The sequence below is a fragment of the Mustela nivalis genome (assembly GCF_964662115.1).
Source record: "Mustela nivalis genome assembly, chromosome: 10".
In the NCBI taxonomy this organism is placed as follows: Eukaryota; Metazoa; Chordata; class Mammalia; order Carnivora; family Mustelidae; genus Mustela; species Mustela nivalis.
In genome coordinates, this window is record NC_139029.1 from 32,367,294 (window position 1) to 32,382,686 (window position 15,393).

The 15,393-nt window shown below is 54.5% G+C and overlaps 1 protein-coding gene across 3 annotated transcripts in view; it reads left to right on the forward strand.

Moving 5' to 3' along the window:
• Positions 1-15,393, forward strand: part of SZT2 (SZT2 subunit of KICSTOR complex) — a 52,678-nt gene that overhangs the window by 13,065 nt on the left and 24,220 nt on the right. For 2 of the 3 annotated variants that reach the window (XR_014299726.1, XM_082687187.1), the window contains exons 4-25: positions 160-330; positions 4,152-4,283; positions 5,041-5,182; positions 5,565-5,671; positions 8,647-8,857; positions 9,092-9,262; positions 9,651-9,885; positions 10,078-10,207; positions 10,892-11,034; positions 11,257-11,409; positions 11,555-11,669; positions 11,884-12,101; positions 12,198-12,413; positions 12,804-12,882; positions 13,106-13,194; positions 13,454-13,622; positions 13,816-13,930; positions 14,041-14,154; positions 14,342-14,512; positions 14,687-14,781; positions 15,018-15,138; positions 15,227-15,391. Coding sequence is in view for 2 of the 3 variants with exons in the window: in XM_082687187.1 (XP_082543313.1) it covers positions 160-330; positions 4,152-4,283; positions 5,041-5,182; positions 5,565-5,671; positions 8,647-8,857; positions 9,092-9,262; positions 9,651-9,885; positions 10,078-10,207; positions 10,892-11,034; positions 11,257-11,409; positions 11,555-11,669; positions 11,884-12,101; positions 12,198-12,413; positions 12,804-12,882; positions 13,106-13,194; positions 13,454-13,622; positions 13,816-13,930; positions 14,041-14,154; positions 14,342-14,512; positions 14,687-14,781; positions 15,018-15,138; positions 15,227-15,391 (3,262 nt within the window). In the remaining variant the exon portion in view is untranslated. Of the gene's footprint in view, positions 1-159; positions 331-4,151; positions 4,284-5,040; positions 5,183-5,564; positions 5,672-8,646; positions 8,858-9,091; positions 9,263-9,631; positions 9,886-10,077; positions 10,208-10,891; positions 11,035-11,256; positions 11,410-11,554; positions 11,670-11,883; positions 12,102-12,197; positions 12,414-12,803; positions 12,883-13,105; positions 13,195-13,453; positions 13,623-13,815; positions 13,931-14,040; positions 14,155-14,341; positions 14,513-14,686; positions 14,782-15,017; positions 15,139-15,226; positions 15,392-15,393 lie in introns of all 3 variants that reach the window. The other variant, XM_082687188.1, reaches the window with a different exon arrangement.

Below are 15,393 nucleotides of genomic sequence, written 5' to 3' on the forward strand. Positions count from 1 at the left end.
AATGGTGAGCATTGACAGATCCCCTTCCATCTGTGGCATCGTATTTGGGTGTGTGATCAACCTTCAGGAAAGAATGCCCGTGGAAGTTGCTCGTTTCGGCCCTCTGCTCAGGGCTGCTTATGGTCACACCTGAGAGATCTCTCTCTGCATTGCCCTCAGGATGATTCCACAGGAGAGATCTTGTTTGATGAAGTTTTCCATGCCCTCTCCCGCTGCCTAGGCGGGCTGCTTCGACCCTTCCGCGTACCCGGATCTTGCATCGACTTCCAGCCTGAGATCTATATAACCATCCAGGCCTACTCCTCGATCATTGGCCTGCAAGCCCACCAGGTACCGCATCTCTTCCCCAATTTTGTGCCCTCAGACCTCACTTCTGGGAGTCTGCTGACCAAGTCCTTGTCCTGTCTCTGTGGTCTTGCGCCCAGAGTCCCCAGCTCCGCCAACTTCTTGAACCCCTTTACTAGTCATCTCTGAGTCTCGTATTCGTGAGAAGAATCTGCTCCTCTGCTCCACAGGAGCCTTCTCATGAGCTTTAGGTCAGGTGGCCTTGATGAGACACATGCCTCCCTCGCTCCTTCTGTAAGTCTGTAGTTCTGGCCCCTGGATGTCTGTTTTTTGCCTTTACCACCACCCACCTGGTTTGAATGGAAGGTTTCCTTGTACCCTAACACCTGGCACTACCCGAGGGAGACGATCTTTAGAATAATTTTACGATTTTGAAATATAACCAATAACCCAGAAACATCACTTCTCCCAAGGACGGAGGAGGGTCATTTTCTGTGAGGACCCTGTGAACTGCTGCATGTTCTGACCACACAGATAATGACAGGGCTTATCCACCACCCAAGCAGGCCAGCACAAGACACTCCTTTTGGACAATGGCCAAGTCTGTTACTGGAATTTTCTCTTTGGGGCTTAGATAAGCAGTGGCCCATTTTCCCCTCATCTGCTCTTAACCACCCTCAACTCATGGGTAGGGGCTTCCCCTGAAATTCCCTGATGGCCATGTTGTCACCTTCGCTGTCCAGCTGGCACCTGAGGGTCCAAAATCTACAGGGCAGTTGGCCCATGTCTGGATCCCAGCTGTGGTTTAAGGTGCTCTCCTAGCACAGCTGTTAGGACTGTTGGTTGTAGGCTGCGTCACCAGGCAGAGGCGGGGCTTCACAGGCAATGATAGCCAGGACAGGGAAGGCACAGGTGTTAGGTAATCGCTCAATGCTCGGTTCATTTTGGCAGGTGCTTACTGAAGCCCAAACTTTGCATGACCTGGGCTATGTCCTGGAGTCACAGATGAATCAGATACTGTCCCTGTCCTGATGGGAGGAGTTGAGAGTTGGGGGAGGAGGGGAGATGGATATTGAAGGAGGTAACTCCAATTGAATGTGATAAGGACACTGATAAGTAATGACTCAGGTGTGGTGGGGGCACCAAGAAGGAGCACCCAGCCAAGCTTGGGGCTGCAACAGAAAGATTTTTGCACAAAGAGGCATTTGAACTGAGTCTTAAAGGAAGGATTGAGGTGAGCCCTTCAAAGAAGGGGAAATGGGCTTTCTAGACAGAGGGGCCCAAGAGCAAAGCCACAGAGCTATGAAATGGTGCTTCCAATCTCAGGTGTCCCTTGACGCAGTAATTTTGTAATTCTGCTAGACACAGTAACATTGCGTGTGGGAGTTGGAGTGGTAGGAAAGGGGAGACGAGAGAGATAAGTGGAGGGATACCTAGCTGGCTCAGTCAGTGGAGTGTGCAACTCTTGATCTCAGGGTTCTCAGCTCAAGCTCTATGTTGGCTATAGAGATTACTTAAAAATAAAATCTTTAAAATAAAAGAGGGGTGCCTGGGTGGCTCAGTGGGTTAAAGCCTCTGCCTTTGGCCCAGGTCATGATCCCAGGGTCCTGGGATTGAGCCCCGTATCATGAGTGGCTTTGAACGTCATAGCTAAGAACTTGTCCTTTGTTCCATAGAAGAGTATAGAGTGGTGAACCAGATTCACACACCCATGTATTTGCTTGCTGGCTGCAGGCCCTTATGCAATATTTGTCCTTTCTACACATCTGTGTCTTTTATAACAGGACCGATATCATATGGTGACTGAGTTCGTATATATCAAGCACTCAGAACAGTGCCTGCCGCATAGAAAACATGCAAAAATATTAGCTATTAAAACTATTCCCTGTTCTTAAAACTATTAAAAATGGAAGGTTTTTAAGTGGACGGTAGCGGGCTCAGATTTGTCCATGGGCAATATGGATTGGACGGCAGATTCTCTACTGGAGAGTGGGCAGAAGGTGACTGCAGCCCCAGAGAAGAGGCAGGCCCCAGGGCAGCAGCTGTGGAGAAGGAGGAGGCTTACTCAGGTTACCATCCCCCGCCAACACCCCCCCCCCCCCCCCCCCCCCCGCCCCGCGCGCCCCGCCCCAGGGTCAGCCACAGGCTAGCTTCCTTCCCCCACCCCATCTTTAAAGCTCCCCAAGATGTGACCTGCTGTTCCTCAAAAAAAAAAAAAAAGATCACAAGAGTAATGGATGTCCCTTGAAGGAAATTTGAAAAATACATAAAATGCAAAGAGAAACAGAACTCTTCCCTAAGACGCCACTCAGAACTAAGTACTGTGATGGAATTTTCTTCTTGGCTTTGAGTTCTTGTTTATCCTCCCTCACTACCTACCACCCTTCCAGTCCGGAGAGAGGAGAAACATGAGGCCATTCGCACATGCTTTTGTAATGTATAATCTGGGCCTTTTTCCTTGGCAGTACGTATTCTTTGAAAATATGAATTTTAATTGTTGCCCAGCTTGATATTTTATCACATTTTATCATTCCGCATCTAGCCAAACCCTGTTGTTGGACTCGTGGGTTGACCCACTTTTCATTCCTATAAACAGTGCCGCTATGAACATCTCTCCCACCTTAGAGCCCCAGTTCCTCCTATTCCCCTGATTCTGCTTTTCTTCTCATAGTCAGGCCTTCAGTGGATATACAGAACCCCCTTCTCCCCTCTTCTGGCTGTGACCACCCACTTCCCCAGCCCTGACTGAGTAGGGAGTGAAGAGGTAGTTGTTGCCTGGGAGGGCGGGGGCTGGGGGGTAATGCGCATGTGAGAAGGTGGTGGGAGCCTGACGGAGAGGAGAGTTCTCAGGGGCCTCCAGGCCTATATGAAATTTCTAGGGTGGGGGCACTTACTTATGTTGGAAGGAGGAGGAAGGGAACCCTAGGGAGAAAGAATGAAGGTATTAGACAAAAGGTCCAAGATTAGTTGGAGAGATTAGCTTGAGGGAAAAAGCGGGGGAGGAGTCTTTTCTTGCCTTGGAAGAACAATAAAAACAGGTAGCTGTAAACATTGGGAAGACATTGTAAGTATGTCCAATTCTCTGGAAAGTAGTACACCCTTGGGGTTAAAGTAAGCCCAGAGTTCCCATTGGCTGGTTTGCTTTCACCGTGGAGAGAGGGGTGAGAGTTACCTGCTGAGGATAAGGGGGAGGAGGGAGCACTCACTGGGAAGATGATTTTGAGACTAAAAGAGAAAAGGTCCAGAGCTGCCTCTGTGTGCCATGCTTAGAAATCAACAAGAATTTTTAAAAAGTAGGGGTGCCTGGGAGGCTCGGTAAGTTAAGCATCTGCCTTTGGCTCAGGTCATGATCCCAGGGTCCTGGGATGGAGCCCCACATCGGGCTCCCTGCTCTGCGGGAAGCCTGCTTCTCCCTCTCCTACTCCCTCTGCTTGTGTTCCCTCTCTTGTGCTGTCTCTCTCTTCTCTCTGTCAAATAAATAAATAAAATCTTTTTTTAAAAAAAGGAATAAAATACGTATGAGTCAGAATGAGAAAGGCTTATTAGCCAGGCTGAGGTGGGGCAGTCTGGTGACCTGAGATGGCAAATCTTAGGGCACCCCCATGCGGGAGTTTGGGGAAACCCAGTGTGCAGGACTGAAAGCAAAGGAAGATTGTGAACCCAGATTAAGGTCACGAATGGCCCCAATTCCCTCATGAAGTAGATGATCTGATAAGAGAGGAACTGGCTATGGATTTAGTCAACTTGAGATCCTGGGTGAAAAGTCAGGATTGCCTACTGGGAGCTATAGAGAATAAACAGGCCAGAGAGGAGCTTTCCTGTGTCCCCCTGACCCTCATATCTTGTCTTTCCCTTGTGCTTCTCAGGTGCTGGTGCAGGGCTGCCTTTTGGACCCTTCCCAGCGGGAGGCGTTCCTGCAGCAGGTGTATGAGCAGCTCTGTCTCTTTGAGGACAAGGTGGCCACCATGCTGCAGCTGCAGTATGACCCCCAGAGTCAGGTATGCACGAGAGAAGGCCGCTGGAGGCCCCCCTAGAAAGAGGAGCTCTGAAGGGACAGAAGGGAGCGGGGAGGGACAGACCCTAATACAGAGGGAAGAGAGGGCAGGAAAAGGGGCTTAGGAGGCAGAGGGAGCCAAGGAGAGGATTGCTGGCAAGTGTACACCACAGGTTCCCTGCTGGAGGAGGGCTCAAATACACTGCCCAACACACAGACTTTGCTGGGGGTAAATGTGAAAGCCGTTTGCCGGTATGTTTTCAGTCCTAGATCTCCTCCCCCACTGGATCTGACAAGTTGATCGTGGGGGACTCTGTTCCTAGGACTTTGTACAGTTAAGAATAAAGCTGCTTGGACTCACTTGAACACACTTGCTCATTCCTTTGGATATCCTAGAAGTAGCCAAGGAAATTGAGTCCTACCTTTGTGAAGACTTAATTTGATTGATGTAGAGAATATTTCATCAGAGTGATAGGAAACTCTGGATCAAGAGCCTCCTTGACAAAAGGCGAGGAACCCTGCTCCTGGACAATCCAGTGCTCCTGCCGGTGCTGGACTCCCTGTCCATCTGCGGGCCAGCATGTGTGCACACCCCAGGGGAGCAAGCACAGTCAGGCCTCGGCTGCAGAGCAGGGGATTGGGGTCTACACAGGATTGGGCCTGTCTGTCCTGGCCAGTGCTGGGCTATAAATTCTGGCTTGGCTGTGGGTGGGATAGTAATGCCATCTGTCCAATTCTGTCTCTTCTGTAATTTGGGCCAGGCAGAGGACCAGTCCCCAGACTCAGGGGAGGCCCCGGGCCGGAAGGTGGGAGTCTCCATGGTGACAGCTGACCTTGGGCTGGTCAGTATGATTCGTCAGGGCATCTTGGCACTGCAGTTGCTCCCCTCAAACTCTAGTGCAGGTCAGTAGAAGGAATGCTGGTGGGGCTGGGGAAATAGGGTATAAGAAGGGGACATTGAGGCTCCCTGCGTCCCTGGGAAGAGGATGTGTCCTTGTTTCAGGAAGGGCAGTGTGCATCAGTGCATCTCTGGAGTACTCAGCTCTGACAACCATCAGGGACCCTAGTGGGAAGGAGTTGTGCTCCAAAGCCGTCACCTAGGACACTGGGATCCAGCATTCAGGAGGGAGAAGCAGGATGGAAGGGAAGAAGGAAGGGTGTTTGCAGATCATAAAATGCATCGGCTGGTGGGCACCGAAGTCCTCAGGGCCCCATCAGTTGGATGCCCCCCTGCGACTTCAGTCTGGTCAGCATCCCCAGGTCTGTCCACTATTTCCTATTCCAGGTATCATCGTGATTACAGATGGGGTGACAAGTGTCCCTGATGTTGCTGTCTGTGAGACGTTGCTGAACCAGCTTCGCAGTGGCACCGTGGCTTGTTCCTTTGTGCAGGTGAGGACTTTTCTAGAAAAGAGAAGAGGGAAGTGTGGTATGTCACCAAGTTGGACTTGGCTGGTTACTTTCTTACAGGTGATGATTTCCCACATAAAGCCAATAATGTAGTTGCCTGTGTGTTAGTGGGGAGAATAGGTGTCATGTCTAGAATAGGGTAGGTGGCAGTGGTGGGAGAGGATGTGAGGAGACAGCATGTTACAGGATAAAGAGTGCTGGATTTGAAATCTGACAGTCACACCCAGCCTCATCTCCCCTGTTAGATTGATTAGTTATCACTGTTTTGATTGTAAGGATCAGAAAACCCGACTCAAACTAGCTTGAGGAAAGGAAAGAATAGGAATATTCAGCAAACCACAGCCAATTTGGATTGATGGGCCAGAGGGTAGAAAGCAAAACGCTCTGGGAAACAAGGCTGCTGGGTAGGCATCGGCTGGAACATGAAAAGCTGGTTCTGCTGTGTTAAGATGCTTTGGGATAATTCTGTGGGTGCTGCAGATAAGCACAAGGAAAGTCACTAGTTGGGCTTGTGTTTTATAAAAGTCATTCTTGCTGCTGCATGAAGGCAGGAGTGGAGGCAGGGGGGTTGTGTTCAAGGTGAGAAAGGAACAGGGCTTAAATTAGGGGAATAAAGGGTAAGAAACAAGCAGATAGAATTGCGAAAATGAGGAGGTCGTCAACATGACTTAAATTAGCAAGGTGTGAGGGGTGAGTAAGAAAGAGAGGTCAAGGATGTCTCCAGATTTGTCCGTCGGTGGTGACTGGGTAGCTGGCGGGGCATGCAGGAAGAGAAGCAGCTGGCGTGGGTGAGGACAAGATGATGAAACCAGGCTTGTGGATGTCGAGTTTGAGGCTCCTGTGGGTCTACAGGATAGCAGCTGAAGGCATCACCTTTGGAGTTTGGCGTGCTCGGCCTGAATCCTGGCTCTAAGTACCAGCTGTGTGACATTGGGCACCTCACTTGATTCTTGGTCGGATTCATTTGTAAGTGGAAATCGTAGCAGTGCCTCCCTCTTCGGGTGAGACAATGCATGTAAAGGGCCCAGCAGAGTGCATAATTATGTCGTAGATGGCTCCTGTTCAGAGCGGCTAGCATTGGATATGCAGATCTGGTACTCAGGAGACAGCACTGGTTGAGAGAGGATTTGTCAGCCTGCAGGTGGTAATTGAGCAGAGAAGAGGGCCCCTGAAGAACCTTGGGGAATACCAGTGTTGAGAGGTCTTTCCTAGGAAGGGGACCTAGCAAAGAATGAAGGGAAGGAATCAGACCAGAACCTGGAGATTCTCATGTCAGGGAAGTTGGAGTTTGGGGAAGAAAGGAGCAGTCTGCAGTGTGAGATGCAGCGGAGGGCAGGTGAAAGGAGGAATGAAAAGCCCCCTTTTGATTTGGTGGTGAAGAGGTCACTGGTCCTTTTCAGGTCATTTTGGTGATGAGGTGACAAGGGAAGTGATTGCAGGGGGTGGGAGAGAAGGAAGCGAAGATGAGCAGACAGAGGAGTGGGGGCAGGAGAGAATGGAAGCTGGAGGAAAGGGCAGGGCGGAAGAGGCCGGGGCTTGGTTCTGTTTGTTTTCTAAGCTAGACCTCAGCTTGTTTCTAAGAACCCATGAGGAAGCTGAGTTTGAAAATGAAGGAAAGAAAAGGAAGCCTGAGGGAGTAAAGTCTCTCTATTGACAAGAGGATGCTGGCTCAAAGAAGTAGATCAAGGGACTCTTTGGGAGTGGAGAGGAGTCATTCTCCCTCTGAAACTAGAAGGATAGAAGTGACAATGGGAATAAATTTGGCCAAGGGCCTTCCGTCCCTCTCTGAAGGAAAAGGTAGGGGTGAGTACTGTGAGGAGGGCTGGCGAGCATCGAGCATCAGGGAGAACTGTGTTGAGGACAGCCCTGAAGGACTTGCCGGACTCGGTGTAAACGTGTTCCCAGGTGGCACCAACCTAGACAACCATACAGCTTTCTCCATTTGGGATCCCATGGAGAGGTTGTGCTCCTCACTGGGGTTTGGAGGTCAAAGCAGAGTCAAGAGGGCCAGGGATAGACTTGGAGGTTAAGGGCTGGCAGCCTTAATTAGGTCAAAGAGCAGCAGGAGAAGGAGGATGGAAGGAATCCAAAGGGGTATAGTTGCATGTAATCGGTCAGATGTGGCAATTGAAATTGCAAAAATGAAATGGTTCCAAGAGAAGCCAAGGGACAGCGCGTAGGCAGTGGGCAGGCAAGTGGAATAGAGAGAGTTCCTGGAGATGAGGGTTCAGGAATGGAGAAGTCAAGGAATTGAGTGAAACATCTTGAGGTCGTCTTTCCCCATCTTCTGTCAAGGGCCACCTAGTAAATATTTTAAGCTTTGCTGGCCATATGGTTGTCACAATTACTCAGCTTTGCTCTTGTAGTGTCCCAGCAGTCATAGATAAGATGAATGGGCATGGCTGTGTTCCAGCCAAACTTTATTTAATAAACAGGTGATGTGCTAGATTTGGCCCACAGGACATATGTGGTTGGCCGATCTCTGATCTATAGGCTTAGTATTCACGATATGGTTCATGGACCAGCAGCGCTGGCATCATCAGGGAGCTTGTTAGAAATGGAAAATCTGAGGCACACCCCAGACCTATTGCATTTTAACAAAACCCCCAGGTGTTTTGTATATACCCTAAGGTTTGAGAAGCACTTTTTTTAGAGATGCCTAAGTCTCTCCAATGGTAATAGAAAGCCAGTGACCCAGTTCCCAGAATCTTTAGTGAGTGGTACAGTCTAGCATTTGATGTTCTGCCAAAGGGTGTGGCTTCAGTTAAGGGCCTAGGGGAGGAAAGTTGCAGAGCAGTGGTCTGTCCCAGGAGAACACTGGCCCACTTCCTCTCTGTGGTCCTGGTCCTTGGGGCAGGGGTGACCACAGCCACCAGTTCAGTCTCTTCCACTCTTTTTGTACTTTTTTCTCCTGTGCCACTTTTGGAGCTAGGCCTCTAATTGCTCATTTTCTCTAGGTGGGAGGAGTTTACTCTTATGACTGCAGTTTTGGCCACGTGCCCAACGTGGAACTGATGAAGTTTATCGCAATGGCCACATTTGGTTCTTACCTGTCCACTTGTCCGGAAGCAGAACCAGGCAGCCCGGGTCTGACCGTCTACCACCGGGCATTTCTCCTCTACTCCTTCCTGCGCAGTGGGGAAGCCCTGAACCCTGAGTATTACTGCGGTGAGGGACAGTCTGTGGGGGCCAGGGGTGGGGGCCGGGAAGTATAGCATGGACCCAGAGGTGATGCAGGAAGGGGTCCCCAGGGGCCCTGAGCTTGGGCCAGGGCTGACTGTTATGGCACGGTTCTCTCCCCTGGGATGTCAGCATAGCCACCCCCATTCCCCTGCCCAGCTCTCTGTCAGCTCACAGACAGAGAAACCCCCACCGGCCTCCCCAACCTTGCTGGTTTTCTAGGCTCTCAGCACCGCCTGTTTAATGAGCACCTGGTCTCGGCCAGCAGCAACCCTGCCCTCGCCCTGCGCCGGAAGAAACACACAGAGAAGGAGGTGCCTGCCGACTTGGTCAGCACGGTGTCTGTACGGCTCCGAGAGGGCTACAGTGTCCGAGAGGTCACACTGGCCAAAGGTGAGGGTCACCAGGCCCTGCCCCATCGCGCAAATCTCAGACCTGCCAGACAAAGCAGAAGGCACCCGTGAGATGCTGCTTGTCATTGCAGATAAGTGGGTTCCGAGCCGCCTTCAGGGCCTTATGCTCTTAGCATTTAGCCTCCTGGTTCCATCTGCCAGGGGTGGGTCAGCAGCGGGGGGTGTAGCCAACTCTGTTTTCACATCACTCCTATAAACTTCTGTTTGTGGCAGGTGGCAGGCCCTAGGCCTGAAATCTCTGAAAGCATGCTTGGAACCTTTTGCCAGGCTAGAATTGCAGGAGGCCGGTGGGGGTTTCGGATAGAGCTCAGTCCCAGGCTGGAGTGCTGTGCCTTCTTCCCGTAACTAGCCTCCCGCTTCCCCTGAAGGAGGGTCTCAGCTGGAGGTGAAGCTCGTGCTGTTGTGGAAACACAACATGCGCATTGAGTATGTGGCCATGGCGCCCTGGCCCCTGGAGCCTGAGGGCCCTCGAGGAACACGGGTGGAAGTGACAATGGAAGGGGGCTATGACATTCTGCATGATGTGTCCTGTGCACTAAGGCAACCCATCCGCTCACTGTATCGTACCCACGTCATCCGACGATTCTGGAACACGCTGCAGAGGTGAGTGAGGTCACACCGCTCAGTGAGCAATGCCCCACTTGTTGTGTGGGTGGACAGAGGGAAGAAACTGGGAACTGGTGAGAGCGCCCCTGAGGCCCAGGCTTGCGTCCAGAGTCCCACGTCCCCCTGGGACTCCTTTCCTCTGTGTCCACTGGAGTCAGGGGTGGCTCAGGGTTGGCCCTTGCTCTGCAGCATTAACCAGACGGACCAGATGCTCGCCCACCTTCAGTCCTTCTCTTCGGTCCCGGAACACTTCACGCTTCCTGACAGCACCAAGAGCGGAGTGCCACTCTTCTATATCCCTCCCGGCTCCACCACCCCGGTGAGTGACTCCGAGGCTCATCAGCCCCACTCCACGCCCACCCTGGCTCGGACCGGCACAGCTTCTGGAGCCCAGAGCCACCTCCTTTTTCCTTCTCTCTCAAGTCTCAATTCTGTTGCCCAGAATTCCTTAGCTTTAGCCTTGAGAGCAGTTCTCCTTCCTCCTTCCAAGTTGCTGACAGAGAAGGATCTGTAGAGAGGCTGTCTTCAGCAGATCACGGGTGTCAGGGGTAAAGACTTAGAGAATCCAAAGGTGCCCAGGAGCCCCTTCACCCCGTCTCCACATGGCGTGTTCTGCCCCCTCCCCCCTGGCATCTTCACCCGTGCCCACTGCCATGAGCTGTGCACTTCCAGAAGACCATAGCTTACTTTGTCCCGTGCTGACTTCACCCTTGGCCTACGCTGGCACATGGCCGGCTCACCCTGAGTTCCTGCCGTCACTCAGCTGCTTTCCCCTAGGCAGTGATGGAGATGTGGTAAGCTCTATCCTTCACCTGGATGCAGCTTCAAGGGCCACCCAGTCTGTCTCTGGGCTCCTCCTAATCTGGCCTTTGTCCTAGGCTCCCGTCCCAGGCTGGGCTCTGAGCTCCTCTCTGACCCCTGGACCCCACGGTCCTGTTTGCCAATTGGCTCGTGCCATGTTTCTCCACAAAGGCTCCTACAGGGCTGTCCTTTCCGTCCCCAGGTGCTCTCACTTCAGCACAGTGGGTCCGACTCCTCCCACGCCCAGTTTGCAGCCTACTGGAAGCCGGTGCTGTCCATGGATGCCAACTCCTGGCAGCGCTGGCTGCACATGCATCGGCTGGTGATCATCCTGGAGCATGACACGTGGGTACCTGCTGTGGGCTGGAGGCCCGGGGGGGTGGGAGGGGGACAGCAGACAAACCCTCACCCCCCTCAGCCGAGGGAAGATGATGACGCTTCTCAGTCTTTCCCAGTTACCCACACCCACATCCTCAGACAGGACCTGGCAGAGAGCAGTAGCAGTCTGTGTTTGGCCCCCACACTTGGGACCATGAGGCCTCACCTCAGCCCATCCCGCTCTTCCAGACCCATCCCCAAGCACTTGCACACCCCCGGCAGCAATGGGCGCTACAGCACTGTGCAGTGCAGGATCTCGCACTCCTCCCTGACTTCCCTGCTTCGGGACTGGAGCAGCTTCGTGCTGGTCGAGGGCTACTCCTATGTGAAGCTGCTCTCCAGGTATGCAGAGCGGTGGGCCCCCGCTCCTCCCTGTCCCCCACATCCTGCATCTCTTCCCCTAAGCCCAGACCTCACCATTCCTTCTCCTCCACCCACTGACTCCCCACATAGAGCTGCTCACTGACCCCCATTTCTCCCTGACCAGTGCCCCTGACCAGCCCCCTTCCTCCTTCTACATGGTCCGCATCATTTCCAAGGCCCCGTGCATGGTCCTTCGCCTGGGTTTTCCCATCGGCACACCGGCCCAGGCCCGACACAAGGTGAGCTGTGCCCTGACTGACTTCCAGACCCAGGAGCCCTGGAGGATGGATTGGCTATTTCTCCCCCATCATATAGGGCCAGGGCCAGTGGAGAGAGGAGCCCCCAGACCAAGGAATGCTTGGAGTAGAGGGCTCTCTCACCTTGTCTGGGGGCCCCTTCTTCTGGACCTAGAAGGGATGGAGTTAGGGAGATCTGATCACTTTTCTCCCCCAGATTGTGTCGGGTTTGCGGGAAGAGATCCTGCGGTTGCGTTTCCCCCACCGGGTGCAAAGCAAGGAACCAACACCCAAGGTCAAACGGAAAGGTCTGGGGGGCATTGGTGGGGGCAGCTCTCCCTCCAAGTCCCCCCCCATGCTGGGCCCACAGCAGGCGCTGTCTGACCGGCCCTGCCTTGTGGTCCTGCATAAACCCCTAGACAAGCTACTCATCAGGTTGGTGTCGAGTCTGGGGCCCAGGTCGGGACCCATGGGAAGGCTGGGGCTCAGCTGGGTCTGAGTGGTGATCGAGGTGTTGCCTCTGTTGCCCAGGTATGAGAAGCTACCCCTGGACTACCGGGCGCCCTTCTTACTGACACTGGAGCCACCGGGGCCACTGCCATTGGTGTCGGGCCGCTCAGCCTCTTCTAGCCTAGCATCGCTGTCCCGCTACCTGTACCATCAGCGGTGGCTCTGGAGTGTCCCATCGGGCCTGGCACCTGCACTGCCACTCAGTGCCATTGCACAGCTCCTGTCCATCCTCACTGAGTATGTCATCTGGGCCAGGCTGGGCAGTTCAGGGAGGGGAGAGAGTGAGTATAGACTCTGGCTTTGGCCCTGGCAGAAAGCCTAAGTCAGACCCTGCCCCTCTCTGGGCCCCGCCGCCCCCATTGTTATGCACAGTACTGAGTGCAGAGTAGCGCCTGCCACTGCCCTCTCTGCCTACCCCCTACCCACCACAGCTGGCTTACTTTGGCCTATGCAGCTACAGCTTGCTGCACCTGAGGCCCCAGTAGTCTGAGCATGGCTGCCAGCGGACAAGTCTGCCAGGACGGCTGCTGGTAGTGGCCACATAAGTGGCATGTGGTGCAGGAGGATGGACTCAGTGTCTCTCCACCATCTCATCCCGTCCCCACCCCTACCTTTATGGGGTTTCAGAGTCCGACTCTCCGAAGGCTTCCACTTCGCTTGCAGTGGGGAAGGAATCATCAACATGGTCCTGGAGCTTCCAATTCAGGTACCTGCCGTCCCTCGTGACACCTCCCCACCGGGGCTCATCATCAGAGGGACGTCTGCCTCTCAGCTGGGTTGGGACTGCTGTAAATGGCCTCATGGGGACCCTGTGGCCAGAGTTACCCAAAGCCCGAGACCAGTCACAGGACAGTGTGCCAGGGGCTAGGGTCCGAGGGCCCAAACTGGCCTGGCTGAGGTTTGCCCAAGATCTGCCATTGTGCCCACAGAATGAGCCCCAGGCTGCCGGCGAAGAGAAGCACACCTGTGTCGTCCAATACATCCTCTTCCCCCCGCACTCTGCCTCTACCAAAGACAGGTGGGACCCGGGTCCTCTCTGGGAGCCGCCTCTCTCCACATTCCCACTTGTCGCTATGGCCCCCAAAGTGCTGTTCCTGAGCTGTTGGAGAGTTGGGGTAGGGGATGCTGTTTGCAGTTGCTTCATCAGGCGGATGCTGGTCCGGAAAGGCCCTATGGGAGTTCCATCCATCCTGTGCACCCTCTGTGAACTGACCTCCTACCACTCGCCTGTGGATTGGACTCTCCTCTCCGCCAGGCTCAGGGTTCCTCCTCCTTAGCTTCTCGACAGATGATGACAACGATGTGGAGGTGGAGGCCCTGGAAGGAGATTCCGAGCTCAACCTTGTCACCGAGGTGTGGGTGGAGCCTCAGTATGGGCGGGTGGCACCCGGCCCTGAGAGCTGGAAGCACCTCCGGGACCTGACTTACTCCGAGATCCCTCGAGCTGTGAGTGGCCTCTGAAGGACCCCCCAACCTTACTGGGGGTGGCACCGTCCCCTCCAGAGCAGCCCATGCCCTTCCTGAGCCCTCTTCTCTGTGCTCTGCCCATCTCTGACTATGCGGTCTTCCTGCAGAGTGGCCACCTGAGTACTCTGGCCGAGGGCAGGCTGACCCCTGACCTCTGCTCTTTGTGCCCCAGCTCCACCCTCGGGATGCTGCCTGCATAGGCTCCATGCTGAGCTTTGAATACCTGATACAGCTGTGCCAGAGCAAGGAGTGGAGTCCCCTGCCCCCAGAGCCGAGGGTCTCTGCTGGTCAGTGGGGAAGGGGCCCCCAGGGTGGATCAGGAGAATTGGGTGGAGGGAACCATAGCTGGGGCTTCTGGGTCTCATCAAGGCTCTTGTCTTCCTTTCCTCCCTCCTAGCATTGGACCAGGGAGGAGATACCTGTGTCCACGAGATCCCTTTCCATTTTGACCTAATGGGGTTGTTGCCCCAGTGTCAACAGCTGCAGATGTTCTTCCTTCTGCTTTCCAGAGGTGGGTGAGCTTCCTCCTTACAGACCCTCAAGGCCCACGGGCATGGGAGTGAGCGATCCGAGAGAGCAGATGAGCACTGGGGCAGGCGGTGGCTGGGAGGCCGCACGAGGGCCCCCATGGCCATGGTGGAGCCAGGGTGCCGGGGAGCAGGAGGCCCTCGGTGCTGAGCGGAGTGTGTGTCGGGCAGAGCCAGAGGGCGTCCCTCTCGCCGAGGGGCCCTGTCCCGCCAACGACACGGTGCTGTGCCTGCTGCACAGCTGCCTGGGGCAGGAGCTGAGTGACCGGGAGATCCCGCTTACCGCTGCTGAGCAGGCCACCTTCTTGAGTGAGGTGCTGCGACGGGCCTGCCACAGTCCAGGTGAGCTCCCGCCTCTTTCCCAGACAGCACCCTCTGGCCCAGCCCCTTTCTCCCCATCCCTGTGCAGCAGGGCGGGGTTTTGTCTCTGGCTTTTGGCCTCCCTGTCTTGTCCCCTCAGAGCCCTGCCTCTCTGCTGGCCCTGCCCTCGCCCACCCACCTCTACCCCCATCTAAGGTCCAGCGGAGCCACCGGCAGGGGGCCACAGGATCCTAAAGGATGGAGCAGTCAGCAGCACCCAGGCCACTGGAGACGCAGCTCCTCCTCCCCTGGTCAGCACCGCTTTGTCTCTTTGGGCCTGTTTTCCCACTGAGCTTCTGTTAGCATGGATCCATGCCCCAGCTGTCTATCACCAGGGATGCTAAGTGCCTCCTACTGGAGACAGGATGCCATCCCTGCCCTTTGTCCTGGATCTCAGAGCTCTACCTAGGGCTGCACTCCAGGGTGGGGAGGGGAGCCGGGCTTGGGTGGCCCTGCAGACTGCTCTGAGGTTGTTTTTCTCTTACAGGGTGGAGGTCCTGAGACACTCAAGCCTCTCGTCTCTGCTCAGGCCCCTCAGTGGCGCTGCTATGCAAGGCTTGTGACTCCCCAGCATGTGTTTCTGACTTTCCTCCCTGCGACCTTCTCAGGTACCGCCCCCTCACCTTCATCACTGGCCCCTAGACTCCTTCACCAGGCCAGCCAGCAGCTGACTTCTGTCTCTTTTTTCCTCTTCAGACATCCAGCACCTGGCTGCCTATGGCCTGGAGGGACCCTCTCAAGAGGAGACAAAGCCAAAGTTTGGGGATTGGAGCGGGGCCGCCAGCCTGAAAGATCTGGGAGGACCTGGGGCGAAGGCTGCAAAGGCCCAGGTCCCCACACTCAGTGTCACCCCAGCCAGTGGT